Here is a 24,755-nt window from a genome sequence, read left to right as displayed (position 1 = left end):
AATGGGAATTGAACTGACCATCTTTCAGTGCATGGGATGATGCCCAACCAACTGAGTCACACCAGCCAGGGCCATAGAATTTTCTTTTAATCCTTTATATTTCTGTGGTATCAGTTGTCACTTCATTTCTGATTTTATTGGGTCTTCTTTTTTTCCTTCATGAGTTCAGTTAAAGGTTTATCAATTTATATTTTCAAAGAACCAGCTCTTGGTTTCATTGATCTATTGTTTTTTTAAACTAGTTCATTTATTTCTGCTCAGGTCTTTATTACTTCCTTCTTCCTACTCACTTTGGATTTATTTTGTTCTTTTTCTGATTCCTTTAAGTGTAAGGTTAGATAGCTTATTTGAGGTTTTTCTTTTCATGAGGTAGACCTGTATTGCTATGAATTTCCTTAGAACTGCTATATCCCATAGATTTGGGGTCACTGTGTTTTCATTTGTCTCAGGGCATCCTTGATCTTGTTAAGTAGTATTTTATTTAGCCTCTATGTACTTGAGTGTGTTTTCTAACTTCATACCATTGTGATCCAAGAAGATACTTGATATTATTTCAATCTTCTTAAATTAATTGAGACATGTTTTGCATCCTAACATGTGGCCTATCCTAGAAAACATTGCATGTGCACTTGAAAAGAATGTATATTCTGCTGCTTTGGGTGAAATGATCTAAACATATTAATTAAATCCATTTGGTCTAATTTGTCATTTAAGCACCGCTTGTTGATTTTGCCTGGATGATCTATCCATTGATGTCAATAGGGTGTTAAAGTCCTCACTATGTCTGTGTTAACAATCTTTCCTTTTATGTCCACCAATATTTGCTTTATATATTTTAAGTGCCCCTACACTGGATGTGAAAATGTTTACAAGTGTTGTAGTCTCTTTTTATATTGGTCCTGTTATTATGAAATGTCCTTCTTTGTCTCTTGTTATATAGCCTTGGTTTTAAAGTCTATTTTTCTAAGTATTGCTACCCTGTGTTTTTTTGTTTTTTTTTTAACATTACCTTTGAATGAGATGTCTTTTTCCATTTCTTTACTTTCAGTCTGCGTGTGCCATTTGATCAGAAGTGGGTTTCTCATGGGCAGCATATGTATGGGTCTTGTTTTCTTATCTTTCAGCCACCATATGTCTTTTGATTGGAGCATTTAATCCATTTACATTTAAAGTAATTATTGATAGGTACTGCTACTGCCATTTTATTACTCATATTTTTTATCCTACCACCCCTATTTCTTGAAGAAGTCCCCCTAACATTTCTTGTATTACTAGTTTGGCAGTGATGAACTCCTTCAGTTTTTTTTTTTATTCCCCCCCCCCCCCGGGAAGCTCTTTATCTGTCCTACAATTTTATTTTGTTTTTTAAATATATTTTTATTGATTTCAGAGAGGAAGGGAGAGGGAGATAGAAACATCAATGACGAGAGAGAATCATTGATCAGCTGCCTCCTGCACATCCCCACTGGGGATGCGAACCTGTAATATAGGCATGTGCCCTTGACCGGAATCAAACCCAGGACCCTTCAGTCCGTAGGCCAATGCTCTATCCACTGAGCCAAACCAGCTAGGCTTATTATTTTAAATAATAGCCTTGCTGGGTAGGTCCTTGCTTTTTTTTTTTTTTTTTTTTTAATATATTTTATTGATTTTTTACAGAGAGGAAGGGAGAGAGAGAGTTAGAAACATCGATGAGAGAGAAACATCCATCAGCCGCCTCCTGCACATCTCCTACTGGAGATGTGCCCGCAACCCAGGTACATGCCCTTGACCGGAATCGAACCTGGGACCTTTCAGTCCGCAGGCCGATGCTCTATCCACTGAGCCAAACCGGTTTCGGCAGGTCCTTGCTTTTTATCACTTTAAATAATACCAATCTCTCTGGCCTGCAGTTTCTGTTGAGAAATCAGTTGACAGTCTTATGAGAGCTCCCTTGTATGCAACTCACTGCTCTTAAGATTCTGTTTGTCTTTAACCTTTACCACTTTAATTATAATGGCCTTTTCTTAAATCCTCACCTGAGGATATGTTTTTATTAAGCTTTTTAGAGATGAAAGGGATGGGGGGAAACAGGGAGCAACATCAATCAGTTGCCTCCCATATGGGCCCCTACTGGGAATTGAACTGGCAATCTTTTGGAGTACAGGACTCTCCAACTGAGCCACCCAGGCAAGGCTATGATGTGTCTTTATGTGGGACTCTGGAACTAATATGACTATTCCTTTCACCAGTTAGAGAAGTTTTCAGGCATTATTTCCTCAAATAGGTTTTTAATCCCTTGCTCGCTCTTGTCCTTTGGCACTCCTATGAAACAAATGCCATGTTTGATGTTGGCCCCGAGGTCCCTTATTCTCATTTTAAAAATTATTTTTGTATTCCTCTGCTTTTTCTAATCTGTTGTTGATTCCTTGTAATGCATTCTTCCTATCTCCATTTTTATGTTCCATACATATCTCTCTTCTGAACTTCTCAAGCTCACTGAACATCCCTTTTACCAGTATTTGGAACTCTGCTTCTAGTAGCTTGCATGCCGCCATTTCATTTAGTTCTTTACTCGAGTCTTGTCCTCTTCTTTGATTTGGTACGTGTTTCTTTTTATTTTATTAGGTCAATCTATGTCTTACAGTCTTGGCAGAGTTATCTTATGTAGTTGGGGCCCGTGAGATGGGTGCTGCAGAAGTGTCCCTTCTGTGTGTTGTGTGCCCATGCTGTTGGCATGTCAATGACTATAGTGGATAAACTGCTGTGCGGGTGCTGACTCCATGTAGAAGGAGTTGCTCTGGTGTGAGCTGAGTCTACCCTTCAGGTGTGCTTTTGTGGAGCTGGTTGGGTAGTGATGCTCTGGTTTGAAATGAAGTTGGCCAACAGGTGTCTTGGTTTGGGGTGGGGGGTGCTCCAGGGCAGGCCCAAGTTAGCCATTTGTGCCCAGCTTGGGGCCATCTGGTGGGAGCTACAAAGTGATTTATGGTTGGTTGTCACTTGTGCTGGGTTTGGAGGCACTTGGAAGAGGTTATGCAGCAAACCAAGGTTGGCTGCCAATAGTGCTGGGCAGCACAGTGTGAGCTGAGATCTGTGGCTGCTTAGCTTCCAAGAATGTGGGCTTATAGTTCTTAAGTTATATATGATTTAAGGGGACAGAGGTGCTGACCTATGCAGATTAAGATATAATGATTATTCTTAGTCATGTTTTCTTTCCATCTGTTCCTGGGGCTCAAACTATATACCTAATATATATCCCTGTCTAAAAGAGGGCTATTTAGAAGAAATAATGCATTGACTTAGTTATTGGTAGAGTAGGATGGCCTTGAATAAAACTGCTTTTTCTACTTGGCACAAGAAAACCATGACTAATTGAAATAGATGGGCTTTTCCAAACAGTAGGTAACACAGTGGGGCCTTGACTTACGAGTGTCCTGACTAACGAGTTTTTCGGGAGACCAGCCGTCTCTTGGCCGATTTTTTGCTTTGAGTTGTGAGCTAAAATTCAGGTTATGAGCCAGCTTCAAATACCCCACTGCTAGTTGGTGCAGCGAACGCCACAGTGAACGCCACAACATCAGCCCAGCATCACGTGTCTCACTCATTCACTTCTTGATTTGAGTTACGGAATGAATTAAACTCGTAAGTCAAGGCCCCACTCTATACTCATTAGAAGTAAGTGGTAGCTATTATCCTCAAATGACAGGTGGGCTCAGGTACAGTGGTTAATCCCACCTGAAATAATATGAGTGAGAAGGAAGTGATTTTTAGATTAATCTATGAAATTCTCAAAAAAAGGTAATCACTAAGCCAAGTTCCTAAATGCTGTGTTCTATCATTATGTGAGTTCTCTCTTTCCATAAGTGAACTATGCTGACTTTTAAAATACCACCTGTTTAAATGGGGAGCTTAAGAAAAACCCTATTGTGCAAGGAGTAGATGAGGAGTAAAGCTCACTATGGAAGCCCATGGGGACGATTTTCATAAATATATAAAAAATCAAATTGCCGAGACCGGTTTGGCTCAGTGGATGGAGCGTCGGCCTGCGGACTGAAGGGTCCCAGGTTCGATTCCGGTCAAGGGCATGTACCTGGGTTGCGGGCATATCCCCAGTGGGAGATGTGCAGGAGGCAGCTGATCGATGTTTCTAACTCTCTATCTCACTCCCTTCCTCTCTGTAAAAAATCAATAAAATATATTAAAAAAAATCAAATTGTATAAAATAGTACAAAAGGCTTGCCGTTCATTTTCATTAGGGTTTCAGCACATTGCAGACAAGTGCTATGAGACTGATGAAGTCTAAGGCTCAGAAAGAAACCAACAGAAGATTTCTGATTCACATTAAAATCATAATCTAACCATTAGGAGAAGTTTACACCTGGAAATAACTTAAAAGTGTTGAGACTTTCAAATTATAATGCTTAATGTAATTGATTTTTTAAACATGATAATTCTAACTTGGAGAAAATACCTTATTATACTGAATTACATTCAGCTAACCTAAAATGTAATTTAAAATGTCAAATACCTTTGTCTTTCAGCTTTGTATGAACTAGTAAGATCATCGAAAAGCTTGCCATTCATTTCCATTAGGGTTTTCAGCACATTGTAGACCAGTGCTACGATGGTCCTAAAACAAAAAATAAGCCAGTGCTGGGTTATTGATGCCTCTAACAGGAAATGGAACACTATCATCTGTGAAAGGAGTTAAATGTTGGCTGGTTCACTCAATCCATTTTAGAGTTGAAAAGAGGAAATGCTACAACGTCACATAGCCAGTGGTGGTAGAGATGGTCTGTCTGATTCCAAACCCTATCCTCACCAATGTATCATGCTCAGATTAAACTCTCACTAAAAATGCTGTGATTAGCTTCATATCAGCTCTAGAGTCTCAAACCCCGAGTAACAGCAGCTTTAAAAGGACATGAACCCAGCTGCTGTGGCTCAGCGGTTGAGTGCTGACCCAGGAAACAATAGGTCGCCAGAGGGGGTGTGCAGGAGGCAGCCAGTCAATGATGTTTCTCTCTATCCCTCTCCCTTCTAAAAATCAATAAAAACAAAATGAACATGATGTCATAGAAGTTAGAATATATGCCATGTAAGCATCACTTATATGACCTTAAGCACTTCAGCTTCTCCTTGCCATAGTGCTACCTGCAGAGATGAGAGTGTTATTAGCAGCAGGTCAACCCAACTTGGCATTTGCAGTCATTTGTGCATCTCCACAAATATTAGCTGGGCCTGACCACATACTGGTTTGGTGCAGAATGTCACACTAGAAAGTCCTACCTTCAGGGAGATTTGTAATTTTAAATTGAAATTAAGAACATACAAACATATTTACACCTTATAAAGGTATATACTATGTGATGTTAACCTTGGAATAAGTTCCAAATCTGGATAAGCTTTATGTATGAGTTAGGAGAGCAAATGATAAAAAGGTTAAAAAGCCAGACACTTACGGATTCCAGTGTTCCTTGGAGATTTTGTACAAACTACCAAACATAATTGGCAGAATTTTATCAATATTCTCCTCAATCAAACTGAGAATATATTCATTATTCCAGAAGTACAACGCCCTTTCTGCAACCTGAAAGAAATATTTATCAATGTCAAGAACAAAAGAGAAAAGAAATAGTATAAAATAAAAATGGCTTTGCTGAGTACATCATACCTGAAAATGAGAACTGGATACACACTTAGATATTTGCTTAAAAAGGGGCTCTTCAATTTTTTTGAACTGTGTTGGTTCAATGACATCTAAGATTTCTTCAATTTCTCCTAAAAACATCACCTAGGTTAAAAAAATTACTTTAAGAAACATGACAAATTATATGATGTTAATATAGAAAACATTAAAAGGAGATTAATCTCTGGACAAAAAAGGACTTGAAGGTTATTCTACCAAGTCTCTCTAATCCCCTAGAACACCTGCTCAGTAGCAGGGACAAAAGAAACATGGTTTATAGCCCTGAGAGCCAGTGTTTTAATGTGTTGTTTTTATTGAATCAAACCTACCTCTTTCTGGCTGCATGTTTTTGGCCAAAATTTCAGCAATCCTCTGATCACCTGCAAAAGGAAAAGTTTAGCATGAATTAAGCAATGAAGTTAGTTAATTCCAGGAAATTTTAAGTAATTGTGATTATACCAATATTCATTCTGAAGTATTATCTAAGTGTATCTCCAGATTTTATTAATTTTGTTTACTGAATGCCTCTGTACCAGATACTGTTCATGATTTTCATGAAGCAGGGAGACCAACGTAAGTTATCAGACATAAATAAAATAATTTCAATAGCAGTAAGTGCTACTAACTACTAAGACAATAAAGGAAAATATAACTGCTGGGCTAAGGAGCATAGGTTATTTTAGGGAGAAACTAAGGGACAAATAATTCTTATTTAAAACTATTATGAAGCACCAAAAAGCCAGAAAACTCCCCAATTTATTTCATAGCATAATCTTGATAACCAAACTATAATACAAATTTTTGCAACTAAGTGAATCCAACAGCATATTAACAGAATACTATCTGGCCAATTATAATTTATTCCAGGATGATTCAACTCATAGTTGTAGATTATATCTCAAAAAAAAATTGAAGTTATTTAATAATATTCTGATAAAATTTTAGTAAGACAGAACTAAGAATTTATCAGAAACCATCAGTCATCATTATCAGAAAGCATTATACAATGCTTTCCTAGAAACCGGGCTGTGAAACTATCTGGGCCTGGTGCTTTTGTGGATATAGATCTTTGACGGCCTTTTAGGATTTGTTATAGTTACTGATCTTGTCCAGTAATGAAGAACACTCATTCAAATTAAAATTGGAGAGAACATTGTGCTGGAGCTAATCCAGTAAGACGAAAAGGTTTTGATGAATAACTTTGGAAAAGAATATCAGAATTATATTTGTCTAAGTATATATTAATTATACATTTTTATAATTTTAAAATAACTATTCCTAAATGGTTAGAAAAAAATTACTAAAATGAGTAGAAAAATTCAATATATGGTCAGATAAAAATCAATATACCTTTATAAAATAGTATCAATGATAATCAAATGAAAATGCCTTTCATAACAAAAACTAATGTACAAATTGGTAAGAAATGTTTAAGATTTATACAATGGCCGAAACCGATTTGGCTCAGTGGATAGAGTGTCGGCCTGCGGACTGAAGGGTCCCAGGTTCGATTCCAGTCAGGGGCATGTACCTGGGTTGCAGGCACATCCCCAGTGGGGGATGTGCAGGAGGCAGCTGATCGATGTTTCTCTCCCATTGATGTTTCTAACTATCTCTCTCCCTTCCTCTCTGTAAAAAACCAATAAAATATATTTAAAAAAAGATTTATACAATGAAAACTATAAACATCACTGAATATCATGAAAGACTAAGTAGATAAGATGATTCAAGATTGTACAAATATTTCTTCTATACTTAATCTATAAATTTAATTTCAAACACCAAATGGATTATTTTCCGAAACTAGAAACACTTAATCTAGTCTGAAAGCTATAAATGTAAGCAAATAACCATGAATGGGTTGGAGGGAGAAGAGGGACAATTAATGGAATGGAACCTGAACTACTGATACCAGCAACTGAAACAAGATGGTATTAGCATCGAAACTGACAGAAGAAACATAAAATATAGTTATAACTAGGTAGACTCGTGTGTGTGTGTGTGTATGTGTGTATGTATGTGTGTGTATGTGTATATATATATATATATATATATATATATATATATATATATATATATATATATATATATAGTTTAAATATATGACAAAGGTGGCATTTCAGTTCCATGGGAAACAGATGAATTAGTCAATTAAGTGGTAGTACCTAAGACTGGTGGCTCACCATTTAGGGGGGGAAAAAAAAAGTAGCTCCTTCGGTAGGCTGACTCTTAAAATAATCTCCCAAGATCTTTACTTCTTGAATTCACAGTCTTCTGTAATCCTTTTGTGTGGGCTGCCCTAGTGACTTCCATTCCACTAGCAGATTCTAAAGCCTTCTCGCAACTTTGGTAAAGCAAGCTGCTATATTTGGAAATGTCCACGTTGACAAGGATTTGAGGGTGGCTTGTGGCCAACAGCCAGGTAGAAACTGAGGCCCTCACTCAGTCCAACAGCACTTGAGGAACTGAATTTTCGACCAACACGTGAACTCGGAAGCAGATCCTCATTTGAGCCTTTATATATGAGGCTGGACACCTCAATTGCAGCCTTTCTTGTAAGAAACTCTACAGCACGGGACCCAGCTAAGTCATGCCTGAATCGTGATTCATAGAAACTATGAGATGTTCTAAGCCACTAAATTTTTAAATGTTATTCAGCAATAGAAAACTAATACAGTTCCTTACCCTTGTCACACAAATTTCGATATCAGATGGTGTGTGTATGTGTACCCTAACCTCTAGAATCTACGAATGTGATTTATTTGGACATTGGATCTTTATAGATATAATTAAGAGTTAAAGTCTCCCTGGGTTATTTGGGTGGGCCCTAAATCCAACAACAAGTGTCATTTTAAGAGACACAGTGACAGAAGAGGCAGCAATGGGAGATTGGAGCTATGCAGCCATAAGCCATGGAAAACCTGGAGACACCAGAAACTGGAAGAGGCAAGGAACGGACTCTCCCCCTAGAGCATCTGGAGGGAATGAAGCCCCTGCTGACTCCTTGATTTTGGACTTCTGGCCTTCAGAACTGTGAGAGAGTAATTTGTTATTTTAAAGCACCAGGTTTGTGGTAATTCGTCATGGCAGCGCTAGAAAACAATTATAGATGGGATAAAGTTTTTATAGATAAAAACTAAATCCATAAAATAATCAGAATGTAATACTACAGAATATTTTGATCATCTCAAAGGGTATAATAAGGGTTTTTCTTAGCATGTCAGTAAGACCAGAATCCATAATGATGAATACATTCCATTACATAAAATTTTTTTTAGTTCTTTAAGGCAAAGTTAGTTAAAAACTATATTCAAAATTAAAGAAACACTTCAAATGGACAACAGATATTTGCAAAATATAGGAAAAGGATAAAAAGGACACAAATACAAATGACCAATAATCATATAAAAGGATGGCCCAATCCCTGTAATAATGAAGCGAATGAAAATATTTCATATCTATTAAACTAACAAATTTTAATATCAGCAAAAATTTTAAAACAATATCCTGCTAGGGTGAGGGAAAACAGGTATCTAAATTGTTCAAACTCTGTGGAAGGCAACTTAGAACATGTTAAATTTTCATGTATTCTTTGGCTAACTGGTTTAACAAATTTACTTGCAGTAAAATTTTTCTTATTTTGGTATACAGTTCTGAGGGTTTTAGACACACACAGATTTTTTTTTTGTAACCAAAACCACAGACAAGACACAGCACAAATCCAACCCCCTAAAGTACCCCTTCACCCAACAACACGACTGTAGCAATGAAAACTGCCATAATTCAAGTGCCCATTAATAGAAGATTAAATATGTTAGGGTAATCCATAACGGAATCTGACGCTACCAGTGAACAAAACAATCAGGTTCATATAGAAAGATATTACACTTCACATTATATTGAGATGAAAAAAACAACACTGTCCCACCATTTATTTAACCTACACATAAATGTACAAAAATTTTGTAGAAATATATTCACTTGTGTTTACCCTCACATTGTGCTTTCTGATTTTGTATTATGTGAACCAAATTAACACACATTACTTTCATAAACAGAAATAAAATATAAAAAGACTAGCCACAGCTTATTTATAATTTTTAGGAAGCTTTGATATGAATGCCAGATTTCTAGGAAATGAATATTAAGGCTGAGATCCAAGTAACATGGTCATAATTTTGGTGCTGGAATAGCCTATGATAGAAACTGTAAGATCTCTCATATCTACAGATCTTTATGACTTGAAACATATTTTTCTTTGTCAACTTGGACATTTACATTACTATCTCCTCATCCTGCTTCTATTTCCATTAACCCAACTCATCTAAGCGAGATTTCTGGCCATCATCCATCTTTAAAAAGAAATCATCTCCCCTAGCCACCCACGATAATTTAATATATTTAAATTATATCTGTTTACTTATTCACCAACATAAACCATCAGTTATGTTACAGGCTTTCTTTGTCTCAATTTTAATGAGAGTTATGGATTTGTATTAAGTTTTAATCCACTTTACAAACTTATGTGGCTTCATGTACAGACTGGGCTTTCTAATTCTTCTGATTTGTCTTTAAAAAGTATTTTTAGCTGTTTTCAGAAATAACTGCAAGTCTAAAAACTCAAAATATAAGGGAGTGGGAAAAGCATGTTTTGTTCCTTTACACATGCAAAGGTCAAATCAAAGGGAGAATACTAAATACATAAGTTTTCCAACCCACACCTAGGGATAGCAGTTTAAATCCTTGAAACCTTCTGCAGTACTTCAAAAACTCTTAAATATTCAGATTTAGGATACCTAGAAAGTACTATCAAAATTTAATTCACCAAGGTTTTTTATTCTTTTATACTTGCCTATTTCTCCCTACCATCTTTTGTTTTTCTTGAATCTTCAGTTAATATTCATAACATTTTTATTTTCTCCTGAATCTTCATATGATAGTCAAATAGTAAGCAGAATTCAAATAGTGATTATGCTGATTCATAAAGTAAACAACCTTTATTCCAAGATTATATCTTAAGCTCCAAAGGCAAGGATATGTTTACAATCCCAATCACGTGGTTTGTTATTAATAAGAGGGAAAACCCTATTTGTAAAGACAAAACAAAACTCAAGGGAATAATTTTGGGGCTTCCTCAGTATGTTTTAATTTTAAAAGGTAAATGAAGATTAAAAAGATTATCAGTGAAGATAATTATCTATATAAAATTTTAGTGTAGTCATCTCAACTACTATGTTAATATTAATTTATATTTAAGTTATTCAAGACACATAACTCATGAGAACTCCTGTTTCTAATCCTATTCTTTGAATGTATATTAACCTCTCATTCCTTGTCAATGATTTTAGTTTAAAGTACATTATTACTACTGTTGATAACTCTGTAAAGGTATATAACAGTATAAAGAAAGGTACAATGAAATGCTCCAATGTAGACCCAAAACATAAAAATAAATAGACCACTTACTGGTTCTGTTAGTGTTGTATCTTTCTCCAGGAACTGTACAACACAGTAGGCTAACTAAAATGGAAGGGACAGTTTATAAATATTACTGAGTGAAGTAACATTTAGTGATGCAGGGTTTTATATTTAACTAACAAAAACGATTACCTTATTTTGATGAATTTTACTCTAGCTTAATCACAATACTATATAAAAATTAGTATACTCACAATTGTGTAACTGTTTCACCTTGAAAGGAACTTCTGAATATGAAGTTAATTGAAATAAGACTAGAGCTTAACATTTTACTTTTTCAGCATGTATGCCATGCCTGATATATTATTCTCTAAGTAGTAATCGAGGAGACTAGGTTATTGCAGCTAAACAGAACACTGCAGTTATGTGGGATTTATTCAATGCCATTTAGTTAATTAGGTCAGGGCCTAGACTAGAAAAGAGCTTGACATTTTCTTTCCTATGTCTATACTCAATATGCACTGACCTTATTTAATAACACTAAAAATAATATTTTAAATTATAAAATTTTATTTTGGGCAACTTAAAAAGCAAATTGCTTAAATACACTTAAAATTGCCATCTCAGTACTTCTCAATTTCTCTGCCTTTATATCAGTCTCTGAAACAATAATTCATTTCACTTTAAAGTTTTCTGAAGCTTACCTGAGCATGAAACAAAGCTAATCCTTTTGCAGTATGCATAGGAATAAGAACCTTCATTAGAAATTGTTTATGTTCTGCTTTCAGTGGCAATGCAAAGCCATTGATAATACTGGAGGGAAAAAAAGGCAGGGGGAAGGGTTAAGTAGTTACTACTTTATTTCTAAAAGTTATTATATCCATGCGTACATAAGGAACTGTGCTCTGCTTCAATCCTGGTGTTGAATTACTTGCTCATCTTCAAACTACTCTAGGCAGACTATTACTATTAAGTTTTTAAGTCATTCAATGATCCAAAAGTCAACTAGGACTACCAATTAATGCTCCAGTGAGTAATTTCTATCTGCATGTCCTACATAAGCTCAGCACTTTATGCACTGTTGCCTTTTTTTCCCCTCCCTAAAGCCAGAATCATTATCACAATAATAAGAATTTTTAATATTTCTGAAGTAAATGGGTTGTTTCTCTTACTTTATTGAAGGATCTTAAACTAAGAAGTAATTCTCTTCATAGTCATTCTGTTAACTACTAAAGATTTTAGCTTCCTCTAGTACAAATACAGGGGTCTAAACATTTCTCAAGTTAATAAGGAAGGCAAAATGTTCATGTAAACTAAAAGGCTGTAGATTCTTCTAAAAAGAACAGATGGATGAGGAATGGTCTATCAACATATGAACAAGAATTCTTATAACTTCATCAAAAGATTCACTGTAGCTTATTTCATCTCTTCCCAATCAGAACCTATAAATTTCTGAGGCAGTCTGGCAAGACAAGGCATAAAACATGCCACAGCTTCAAATGCAAGAAGCCTATTCTGAAACAGATGTCTTGCATGGCAGTACTTTAAAAATGCTGACCCTCCAAAAAAAACTATAATAAGAATTCAGTTGAGAAACGATGTCTTGCAGTCTATTTAAATATGATAATTTCTCTACCCCCAGCTAAGATTTTAACACATAAAACATTCAAAGTTACTTAATTTTTAAAAAGAACAAGGAAAAAACAAAACACAAAACTGACCTACCTTCCTAATATTTCCAGGAGTTCAGCAACACCATTGAAATGTTCTGTTTCATATATAAACCTGAATTTAAAATAAAGATAGATGTAATGAAAAACAAAATATCAGAAAACTAAGAGAAAGGCAGAAATAAAGCCTCAAGGGTAACTGTAAGAACTGTACAAGACTGTTGTAAGAATTCCTTGTAAGCGTTTTTGCCCCAATCAGTTACTTCTCAGCAATCTTTTAAGTCTATTTCCTACTAAACTAGATGCTTAAAAAAAGCAAACAAAAAAACCCCCCTCACCCAAGGATATGTTTATTGATTTTAGAAAGAGGAAGAAGGGAGGAGATTTTGGGGGGGGGGGGGGGCGAGAAACATTGATTGGTCGCCTCCCTCACGTGCCTGACAGGGAATGAAACCCACAACCTTTTAGTATGTGGAATGACACTCCAACCCCTGAGCCACCTGGCCAGAGCTAAACCAGATACTTTTAAATATTTCATATTTAAGCATATACTTTTGTTAAAACTTGCTATATGTTAAGATATTATTCTTTCACCTGGAATATTTTATTTTACTTAAAAATTTTTTGAGAAAGATGTGTTTCCTCGAGGAAATACTTTTTAAAACAGGAAAATCCAAGAGAAAAGAACCCACATATAAAGCCACCATTATTCAGAATTCTCTAAACCTAAACTACACAGGCTGCATAGCTTTCCAAGATTAAGATCACCCTTAAAGCAGGGAGGCAAATTCAAAGAAACACAGGACAGGGGGAAGATGGCACAGAACTGGAGAGAGATGCTCTTTCTGTAGTTGTTACCATGTGGAAATGCTAGCCTAATTTTGCCAGATCTTCAATTTTAAAAAAAACCGAACATACCAAACCTGAAGTGTGGGTATTAAAGTGAAATCTCCTACTTTGAAACAACTAAAATAGACTATCACTTATAAAGTAGCCAAAAAATAGATCCCATATAAATTTAATTACCTTTATCAGAAAATCAAATGAAAGTACTTCCAAGAGCTATTGATTTAAATAGTTCTTAAAAATTTTTCAAACAAAAAAACTCAAGGAAATAATTAGACAAATTCTCCTCTCAATAAATCTTACATGTAAATAACATTAGTATTACCTATTAAAAACTTCATTACTATTATCCACATAGATGAAAAGTAGGTTATAAATTTCTACAAAGTTAGAGGCAATCAAATGATGTCCACAAAATGGGCTAAACATGACTCAAATACTAGCAGTTACATTTCCAATTCAGATGTTAAAAGTTAACCTAAAGCAACTGGAATAAAAAGAAAATATGAAAGGGGATAAAAAGTACTATATATGAATATATGACCAATTTACCTGAGGAAAATGTTGTTAATTTGTTTTCTGATGAATGCTCTTAGTCCAAGAAATTTCCCATAAATTCGATGCAGAACAGTCTTCAGGAAGTCACGTTCTCTGGGATCTTCACTATCAAAAAGTTCCAGGAGCTTTAAAAAAAAGCTGAGAAATTACTTTTTAAAAATAATCAAGCTAAAACTTCACTTTATTCTAATACTGATTTTAGATAACCCATGGAACCTTTTTTTTAAATTTAAAGATTCTGCCTTATCATATTGGTTTTAGTCTTGCTAACTAGAGAAGCTAAAGAAAAGCTTAGGGAGAATTTCTCTTCACTCATTTCAAAAAATGACACAATAATTAATATAAACACTTCAAAAAGTACACTTTTTTTGGCCTGCCACTCATTTTAAAATTCTATCCCACTCTTGACTACTAAACATGGCCCATAACTTTATAGTGTTGAAATTTAAGAGTTTTTAAATGCTTTTTGATAGTCAAAATTACATACAAAAATGTTAAAGCTTGTAGATTGCAAGTCATTAAATAAATGAAGTTAAAATACATGTGCACATGTGTATTTTCAATTTACTAAAAAGATTCACACAAACCAAGGCTTTTCTTGTGTGTGATTTGACACAAAAAAATTTTAAGAGTCACCATGCCAACAGCTCAAAAATTTGTATTTAGTTAATAGGATTATTGTAGATATATGCTAACAGTGTGGAAATCATTCATGAAATAACACTGTAAAGATAAGACCACAGATTTTGATTTAAAGTCAGCTAAGCAACCCTGGCCAGGTGGTTCAGTTGGTTGGAGCATCATCCCATACACCAAAAAAGGTTATGGTTTGATTCTGGGTCAGGGTACATACCCAGAGTGTATACGGGAGGCAACCAATTGATGTTTCTTTCTTACATCGATGTTTCACTCTCTCCCTTTCTCTCTAAAATGGCTGGAAAAGTTTTAAGCCAGTTCAAATGGGCTAAATCATCATTTTCCTATACCTTTACACAACTCTTTAGCAAAGGTAGAATAAAGGAGATCTTCAAAAAAAAAGTCAAAAGCTCACATTTTTAAAGTGGTAAACTGAATTTCTTCTGCCAAAAAACATATTACTGTATTTTAAATGTAGCTGGAGTTTCTTAGGAAAAACTATAATCTCTCTTGAAGAATGAAGTTGTCAAGGAATTTTACGTTCTGCACTTAAGATAGCAAGCTCTGAACCTCATTGGAAGTTCTTTTTCCATTCTGTCCTGAATTACATGTAATTGTGTACATATGTAACTCTTCTACAGAGTATTTTTTTGTGGATAGTGATGCCTTTTGTCGTGTTTATATTCCCCTAAACAAATGTCTACTTAATTTGCACTCTTTGTTCACGAGCTTATGGAAGTACTGTATGAGGCTCCAGTAAAACCATCTTTGGAACATGAGAATTTGTGTTAATATACCTAATAAATTCAGCTCAAATTATTCTAATTAAAAATGACTAAACTGCCCTAACCAGTTTGGCTCAGTGGATAGAGCGTCATCGGCCTGCGGACTGAAGGGTCCCAGGTTGGATTCCGGTCAAGGGCATGTACCTTGGTTGCGGGCACATCCCCAGTAGGGGGTGTGCAGGAGGCAGCTGATCGATGTTTCTCTCTCATCGATGTTTCTAACTCCCTATTCCTCTCCCTTCCTCTCTGTAAAAATCAATAAAATATGTATTTTTTTAAAAATGACTAAACTGCTCACTTAACACACTTATATGCAAGTTTTTGATGATGGGTTACTTGGAAAATATGCTTTCAAATTAATAAAAGTGGCCCTTAATTAAGGAGGTCATGCCTAATTCAAGTTGATCCTTGGGGAAAATATTTAACTAGAGAACAGTTGTTAGCTAAGTGTCAAATCTATTTAAAGAAACCTATTTTGAAATATTATAATCTAAATAAATTTATTGAGATAATATTAACACGATGAAACACACACAAAACTAGTACTCAGGAAACTTTCTTATTCTGGCACTGATAACTTTTTTTTTTTTCTTTTTGATACTTTTATTTAACTGTGCTTATAAGAGTAATTTATAACCCATGAGCCTATTTCTTCATTGATAAAATGAGAAAGATTGAAACCAATTTTTTTTGTTGTTTTTTTAAGAAAAGGTCAGAGAGTGTACTTCAAATCCTGATTGTGCCATCTACTGACTGAAACTGGACATAGTCAAGCTCTTTATATATATAGACAGTGCTTGGCACATAAAATGTACTCAATAATTCTTACCTTCCTTCTTTCTTCTGAAACTCTATGATTTGAACATAACCTGAAACTACACAATTATTTTCTTCTCTTAAAAAAATGAATTGTCCAAATTTATACCTTAGACTCTAAGACTTAATATTTATCACCTAATCAAATAATTTCAAAATGCAAAAGCAGAGAATCCCCACACATACTATGTAATAAAACAACACACTAAGAATACCTCAGTGAAGTGATCTGTGAAAGCAGTCATACAAACTGCTAGAAAACAAATGACTGGGCCTTGGCTTCTCAGCTAATTCAGGCATTTAGAGTTAAGGTGGAAAATGGGTCCCACTATACTAGTTTTTATTCTTGTTCCCCTTAAAATCTACTGAATAATTCAGCAACTAAAATGCCTCAAGCTCCAGACTGAGGAAACACTAAGGCATTTGTTCCTCTCAACCTGCTATTATTTTAAATACAATTTAATACGGCATTAATAGAGTTCCTTATTATACTACTAGTGGCCCAGTGTATGAAATTTGTGCACATTAAAGGGGAATTAATTAGAGGAAATATTTTAATACTGCTATTTACCCTTTCTCTATAATAGAAGTGTCAGAGATAAAAGAAAATTAGTAAAATGTATATGAAAATCTCCTGCCTGTCAGAGCTATGGGCCCTAGAGTCAAGTCCCCGCCCACCACCGGCACACACTTCAAAAACGCAGGAGACCCAGACCCAGCCTGCCCCACCCCTGTCAAGCCCCTCCAGGCAGGGGGCACAGCCTCAGGTCCCCCAGTGCTGGGGTGGGGGGCATGGCCTGAGGGCCCCTGTCAAGCACAGCTTGAGGTCTCCCGGCCTGGCGCAGGGGCAGGGGGTGTGGCCTGAGGTCCCTCGCCCCAGCCAGGCATCATGCAGCCTCAGGTCCCTTCTGCTGTTCAGTTGTGACATTATGGTGTCCTGGATAATTTGCATATTCCTCTTATATAGACAGATGCTAGAGGCCCAGTGCATGCATTTGTGCACCTGTGGGGTCCCTCAGCCTGGCCTACACCCTCTCGCAATCCAGGACCCTTTGGGGGGTGTTGGACTGCCAGTTTTGGCCTGATCCTCGCAGGCCAGCCGAGCCAGGGAGGAGTCTGAGCCCGGGCCGGGTGCTGCACCGCTCCCACTCATCCCATCCCCACTGTGCCTGCCACCGCCACTGCTTGGTAGACCTGCCACGGAGGCAGAAGAGGTTCGTACTGCCGCAGCTATGCTTGCCAGCCATGAGCCTGGCATCTGGCGCTCGTTGGTCAGCTGAGCGGCACTCCTGCTGTGGGAGTGTACTGACCACCAGGGGGCAGCTCCTGCGGCGAGAGTCTGCCCCCTGGTGGTCAGTGTGCGTCACAGCGACCGGTGGTTCGGTCGCTTAGGCTTTTATATACATACTAGAAGCCCCGTGCACAAAATCTGTGCACTGGCAGGGGAGGGGGTCCCTCAGCCCAACCTGTGCTCTCTCACAGTCTGGGACCCCTTGGGAGATAACCACCTGCTGGCTTAGGCCCACTCCCCTGGTAGCAGATGGCACATCCAATCCCACAGTGTCTGCCCCATCTCCCCCGGTTGCAGATGGCAGGCCCAGATCCCACGCTGGGATGGGCAGCAGCTCGGATCATGCTGCCGCCCGCCCTGCCCGCACACGGCAGGCCAGGATCTCGCACTGGGGCAGTGCAGTGGGATCTGCCTGCAGTGTGCAAAGTAGCCGCCATCTCTGTTGGCAGTTAATTTGCATATCGTGCCGATTAGTCCATGGGAGGTGTAGCGAAGGTATGGTCAATTACCGTGGTTATCTATTATTAGATTAGATAGATTCTTTCTGTAGCACAAAAGAGCTACAAAAGAAGATAAATATGCATTCAATTGCAATCACCAAAATAACAGTTTCATTTAATCTGATTTTTACTTGTGAATGAAAGAGACATTTTACTTGTTAACACACACCTAATATTTCTTCACTATTCATGAAGAGCTACTTAAATGGCTGAAGGACATATTCTTGACAAAGTTCTTTGTTTATCAATATATTCACAGCAGTTAGTTAGAATACTTTATGTGAGGGTCAGGGATAGTTATAAATAACCAAAAATGAACTCCAAATATGTGTAACTCTTGTTTATAGTATCTTTATCATAGGGAATACACATGGTGGGAGAGGGTAGGAAGGGTTCTTGTAATAATTTTAATCCTAGCCTCAGCAGTGAGTTCACTGATTCCCTTTTATCCATCTTATCTTTCTTTAAAATGCAAATAACTCAAATTCCTGATACTTACATACCTACAAGTATTTCAAAAGAGAAAAATTTCGCCGAAACCGGTTTGGCTCAGTGGATAGAGCGTCAGCCTGCGGACTGAGAGGTCCCGGGTTCGATTCCGGTCAAGGGCATGTACCCGGGTTGCGGGCACATCCCCGGTGGGGGATGTGCAAGAGGCAGCTGATCGATGTTTCTCTCTCATCGATGTTTCTAACTCTATCTCTCTCCCTTCCTCTCTGTAAAAAATCAATAAAATATATTTAAAAAAAAAAAAAAAGAGAGAAAAATTTGGTCTACCTCACAATTTTGTTTAGGGCCAGCCAATTCTACATAGTTAAAAAGAGGCCTTTATATTGTTAAAAAAGATTTTGAAAATAAAAATGATCACATTTTGAGAAATTAATTTTGAGGATGTAGGTTCCAAAAAGAACAACTAATAACCAATTTATATAAAGAAAGAAGGTATCACATATGTTTAACTTTATTCCTTTTCTTCTTAAAGGCCCTATTTTATCTGTGGTTTAGGAATTGGATGACGAGAATGCCCAAGGAGGGAAGGGGAAAGGAACAGGGAAAGGTAATTGATGCTTTTATGACGGGAAAGTAGTCTAACGGTCCAACTGCTATAAATGATCCCATTTCCATTTTCCCCTGTCATTTCAACATCACAATGCTTAAAACATGTCAAGTTCAAGTTCAAAGGCTTAAAATTAAAAGGTGTATAATTGTCATACCAAATTTTCTCAGTTAGGTGTCACAGAAAGGCTTGCTTTTCTGATCTTTACAAAATAACTGGGAATCTAGGATTGGATAGGTTAATTTGATTGACTTCGTTTGAAGTTAATCCTTTCTCTTTAAAATACTCTTGCATTCTCAAAGCTACTTAATTTTTATCCGAATTGACAAGAATAGTAAGTGCTGTTAAAATTGAAATGAACTATTAAAGTTTTGAAAGACTATTTTATTTTAATCACAACTTAATAAATCATTAAGACATAAGAATGCCTTACCTGTTGTACAAATTTCTGATCAATGTATCGCTTTGCAATGCTAGGCTGGAAATCAGGGCTTTCCAAAAATCTTAAGAAGAATTCATATACCAACTATGAGAGAAAATCAAAAGTTAAGATGATGCCAAAAAATATTACCCTAAGTTAATGTCATACCAAAAACACACTTCCCTTACCAACATGTAGGGAAATTTCAGATCTCATTAGAAAAGAAACAAGTTGTAACAGTTTTTTAAAACTAAATATACAGAATTTGGTCTCATAAGCTGTAAATTTTGAGAATTGTTTATTGCTTTACATCACTCATTGAAATGTTAAATTACAGGAGCTAGAAAATAAACATGGTGCCTATTAAATATTTAATTAAGAAGACTACTTTGCAGCCCATATTCACTGGGAAAATATTCTTTCTCCAGTGGACCACTAAACTACCTCAATTTAATCTCCAGAGTTTGTTAAATACAGAATAAAAAACTCCATCCAGATAAGAATAAACAGGATTATAAGGAGCAATGTATGAATAACAATAAAGTAAAATAAAAAATTTTCAGGTCTTTATTTAAAACTATTGTAGGGGGGAAAGAATTAAATTGAAACCAGCATACCTTATCCATACTTGGGAAATAATGAACCAAATTATAGAAATACAGAGCTCAGGAAGGAATGTCTGTTCACCACAGTGAGTAAACAAGAAGTTACATTAGGCCTTCTACTTAAAAAGTGCCAGGATCTTAAAAGTAACAGCAAGCCCGACCAGTGTGGCTCAGAGGTTGAGCACTAACCTATTTTCATAGGAGGTCACAGTTCGATTCCCGGTCAGGGCACATGCCTGGGTTGCAGGCTTGATCCCTAGTGGGGGGGTGTGCAGGAGGCAGCCGATTAATGATTCTCTCTCATCACTGATGTTTCTACCTCTCTCTCTCCCTTCTCTTCCTCTCTGAAATCAATAAAAATATATATATTTTAAAAAGTAATAGCAAATGTTTACTTACTGCCACAAATCAGAAAAATACTATCCAGTCAACTTGCCTCCATTACACCTACTCTATCAAGGAGAAAGGCAAATACACTAAAGTTTTTTGTTGTTGTAATCTAACAGCTATGAAAGGCAGAAGTATAGCCCAAAATGTACCTCAACTTATTAGCTATTAAACTATGTATCAATCTGGCACCCTAAAAATAAAAAAAAGGATTCGATCCCAAAGTAAAAATAGTCATTCAATAAACATTTAGGCCACATATCTGTGCCACTAAAGTAGTGATAAAAAATGAAAAATAATGCACAATCTGCCTGTATTCCAGGCCAATACAGCAGGTAAGCCTCCCTAATTATCTAAAACAGGAGTGGGGAACATCCGGCCCACAGAATCATGGCCCTGCTGAGGCATTAGGGGTGACGTAATTAAATGTCTGGCCAAATATAGCAGGCTAATTTTTAAATTGATAATTTTGTATAACCCTCGAATGATCCAAATGGCCTTTGGCAGAGAAAAGGTTCACCCCTGATCTAAAAGGTATATAGAAAATTACTTTTTTTTTTTTTTTAAAAGAGTACGTGTTTTATTCATTTGAGAGAGAATCATCAATTGATAAGCTGCCTCCTGCATGCCACCTACTGGAGATTGAGCCCACAGCCTGGCATGTGCCATGACTGGGAATCCAAGCAGCAACCTCTTGGTGCATGGGACTATGCTCAACCAACTGAACCACACAGGCCGGGGCTGAAAATTATTCTTGTTGGTCCTCAATAAATATAAAGCAATAATACTTAGGGGGAAAAACTGTTGCTCATTAATAATCATGAAATACTATAAGATATGACTAATCTCCAACTACTAAAATGACATTTCTTTTGTCCCTTCTTTTATTTATTCCATTCTTCCATTGCTCATTACCATTTCCATTACAGTGTGAAAAAGTAGAGAGATACTAGTAGAGATACTGAAATACTAGAGATATTGAAATACTAGATACTGAGATACTAGAGATACTGAAAATTAGTACATTTTTAGGAAATTCATGAAAAGGACGAGAGGAACAGAAATTTGAAAGGTTTTGAAATTACATGTGCTTGTTCTTTCATACTTTAATGTTTGTTTTTCATCCTGTCAAATTAATTTCTAGCATCAAGGATTTAATAAGTTAAATGTAAAATGTAAACTTTTAGTATAAAACAAAAAATTTTGGTGAATTGATTCGAAGTACATTAACAACAACAAGGAAAGAAACTTTCCTTGAACAAATTTCTTCAGTGCTGCAACTCTCCATATTCCCATTTATCAGAGCAGTTTTAATATTCCATTCTAAAAAAAGACAAGTAATGACGTAGCAACAATATACTGACAAATCTATAAATCAGCTTATTCAGTAGTTTCTGAGTTCCTAACCATCTAATGGCCAAATTTTAGAACTGTATACCAAATTTTAGATCTTATCACAATTTTAAAAAGTGAAAAGCAGTATTTTGGGAAAAGAAAATAAGGTTAAAAAACTTAGACACTCAAATGAGAGGGGGGGGGGGGGAAGGGCGGGCGGGCACACGCGCCATGATTTCAGCAGAATATAATAAATATAAAAACTGTCAATGCATAATTATGTTCCATACTTGTATGTGAGGCCAAGAAGCCTCAAGTGTGGGTTCATCCTCCTCTGGATCAAAATCTGGATTATCACTTGGAGGAAGAGTACGGAAGATATTTGCACTGATCTGTAAAGAAAAATAAATTTAGATTTATGTTCTTTGTTGTGTAATTGAACTCAACAATGCAAAATTAAATATTCTTAAGATAACTTTATTTAAGAAAAAAGTTAAGTTGTGGCTATAAGCTTAGTTCAAAAACCTAGAAACCGCTTCAAAATATGAAGTCAGGTACTGTATTTGTTTTTCTCTTTTCTCTATGCAAACTATTCTTCTTCAGATGCCAAACTATTGAAGATTACAGATTACCTCTGGATTCCTCTTCCTTAAATTACAAATTGTTCTTTCCAAGTTTTGCTTTTAAAAAAGTTGGTCAGGAGAAGGAAGTTTGAGGGGAATGCATAGAGTTCTTAACTCGACCTATCCTTAACTTGATCCTCTTCACCTTTCCACAACTCCCCCCATATTCTAACCCAGCCATTTACTTATCCTATAACCCAAAGAGTTTGGTAAAATATTTCCATTCATATATATATATACCACACACACTAAAAAAGAGAAAGGAGGAGGTAGAATGTCTTCACTACTATTATAGACATAGTTTATAATACCTCATGATTTAATTTACTGTATTTCATCTACTCTGACCTTTTAAAAAATTAATCTCTGAAATCAGAATGTGATTTGAGAGTTTTCATTTCACATCAATGAAATATAGTATTTATAATTTCATCTTTCACATTGTCTGTCTCAGTACCAAGGTAAACTATATATCCTTTTTCTCTAGCAAAGGGTAGATTGTGGTTCCAACTCACAATTATTTAAAGAATGAACAAACTAATAGACCAAATGGTTAGTCAACATTTAAGACCATAGTATTGAGGGGTTGGTCATTTGAGATTAAACTATTTGGGGAATAGAGGATGAAACAAGGAGTATTTGGTGGTACAAGCAAGTTTCCAACCATCTTATGAATTGGCATCTATGGCAGCCGTGGGCAAACTATGGCCCGTTTGAAATGAATAAAACTAAAAAAAAAAAAAAAGACCGTACCCTTTTATGTAATGATGTTTACTTTGAATTTATATTAGTTCACACAAACACTCCATCCATGCTTTTGTCCCGGCCCTCCGGTCCATTTTAAGAACCCATTGTGGCCCTCGAGTCAAAAAGTTTGCCCACCCCTGATCTATGGTAAGCCAAAAAAACTGCTTAACAGTCAATTACTATAATCATAGACTTAGAAAAAGACATACACACACCCCCTCCTCACACACACTTTTTTACATGGGCAAGAAAAATTAAATCTCAAAATTTATTAGTCTATAACAATTCCAGAATCATTTGACTCAAATATTTGAGTACTTTCAATAATATCTAAGTCAACAACTTCATATAGATAAAAAAAAGTATCTTTACCAGGACTTTCAAAATTCCTGAATACAAACCATTTGAAATCAGAGGAAATATTGGTGGGAATATTGCTTTTCTCCCTGAAAATGTTTTTAAGCAATAAACACAAAATAAAAAACAAGACAAAGTAAGAGGCCTATCAATATTTACTATTTATATTCCCAAACTATCACCTTTTACTGTCTCTGGGAGTTTAGAAAGCCAACTTCATTTTAATTAATGTTCTCTCCATAGTTAATCTTTTTTTTTTTTTTTTTTTTTTAGCTTTTTAAAAAAACAACATTTTATTGATTTTTTACAGAGAGGAAGGGAGAGGGATAGAGAGTTAGAAACATCAATGAGAAACATCGATCAGCTGCCTTCTGCACACCTCCTCCGGGGGATGTGCCCGCAACCAAGGTACATGCCCTTGACCTTTCAGTCCCCAGGCCAATGCTCTATCCACTAAGCCAAACCGGCCAGGGCTCTATAGCTAATCTTTAAAAGAAAAATGTAAGGGCCCTAACCGGTTTGGCTCAGTGGATAGAGCGTCGGCCTGTGGACTGGGGTCCCAGGTTCGATCCGGGTCAAGGGCATGTACCTTGGTTGCGGGCACATCCCCAGTAGAGGTTGTGCAGGAGGCAGCTCTCCTCAATGTTTCTCTCTCATCGATGTTTCTAACTCTCTATCCCTCTCCCTTCCTCTCTGTAAAAAAATCAACAAAATATATATTTTTAAAAAGAAATGTAAGGCTTTTATTCATTTAAAAAACACACACAAATCCACCAAAATGTCCTAAGTCCTTTTAACTGGTCTTAGTACAATTTGACAAAGAAAACCAATTAGTATATCAGGGTGAGATTTAACTTTCCTACACATTTTGCTCTTCCCCCAGAACATATAGTAGGAAAGGGGAAGGAAATGAAGGCAACTATAAGTTATACTTGCTATACAAAAAATTCTATACACTGGAGACATTTAAGCTTAAATTATGTACTCAATGACTCTCTAATTATTTTAACTGATTTTTCTGTATTTTGTTAGTAT

At 36.1% G+C, this 24,755-nt stretch overlaps 1 protein-coding gene and 1 long non-coding RNA gene across 6 annotated transcripts in view; one reads left to right on the top strand and one right to left on the bottom strand.

The window, feature by feature from the left end:
• The window catches only part of PPP2R5A (protein phosphatase 2 regulatory subunit B'alpha), a 68,649-nt gene that overhangs the window by 5,031 nt on the left and 38,863 nt on the right, over positions 1-24,755 (bottom strand). The window contains exons 3-12 of one of the 4 annotated variants that reach the window (XM_059675426.1): positions 22,284-22,385; positions 19,679-19,771; positions 14,155-14,285; positions 12,812-12,871; positions 11,791-11,899; positions 11,135-11,188; positions 5,998-6,048; positions 5,654-5,773; positions 5,442-5,569; positions 4,508-4,609 (exon numbers count right to left, since the gene is read on the bottom strand). In XM_059675426.1, coding sequence (XP_059531409.1) covers positions 4,508-4,609; positions 5,442-5,569; positions 5,654-5,773; positions 5,998-6,048; positions 11,135-11,188; positions 11,791-11,899; positions 12,812-12,871; positions 14,155-14,285; positions 19,679-19,771; positions 22,284-22,385 — 950 coding nt within the window. Of the gene's footprint in view, positions 1-4,507; positions 4,610-5,441; positions 5,570-5,653; positions 5,774-5,997; positions 6,049-11,134; positions 11,189-11,790; positions 11,900-12,811; positions 12,872-14,154; positions 14,299-19,678; positions 19,772-22,283; positions 22,386-24,755 lie in introns of all 4 variants that reach the window. The other 3 variants (XM_059675429.1, XM_059675427.1, XM_059675428.1) reach the window with 3 other exon arrangements.
• LOC132221264 (uncharacterized) lies at positions 7,395-7,859 on the top strand. Of its 2 annotated transcripts, none has more exons than XR_009449930.1 (2): positions 7,395-7,671; positions 7,762-7,859. It is a non-coding gene; the product is annotated as an uncharacterized LOC132221264 (long non-coding RNA). The 2 variants fall into 2 exon arrangements; XR_009449931.1 differs by having other exon boundaries at positions 7,395-7,675.

This window comes from Myotis daubentonii, chromosome 18 (genome assembly GCF_963259705.1).
Source record: "Myotis daubentonii chromosome 18, mMyoDau2.1, whole genome shotgun sequence".
In the NCBI taxonomy this organism is placed as follows: Eukaryota; Metazoa; Chordata; class Mammalia; order Chiroptera; family Vespertilionidae; genus Myotis; species Myotis daubentonii.
Note: the sequence above shows the minus strand (reverse complement) of the source record. Positions and strands in the feature narration are given on the sequence as shown.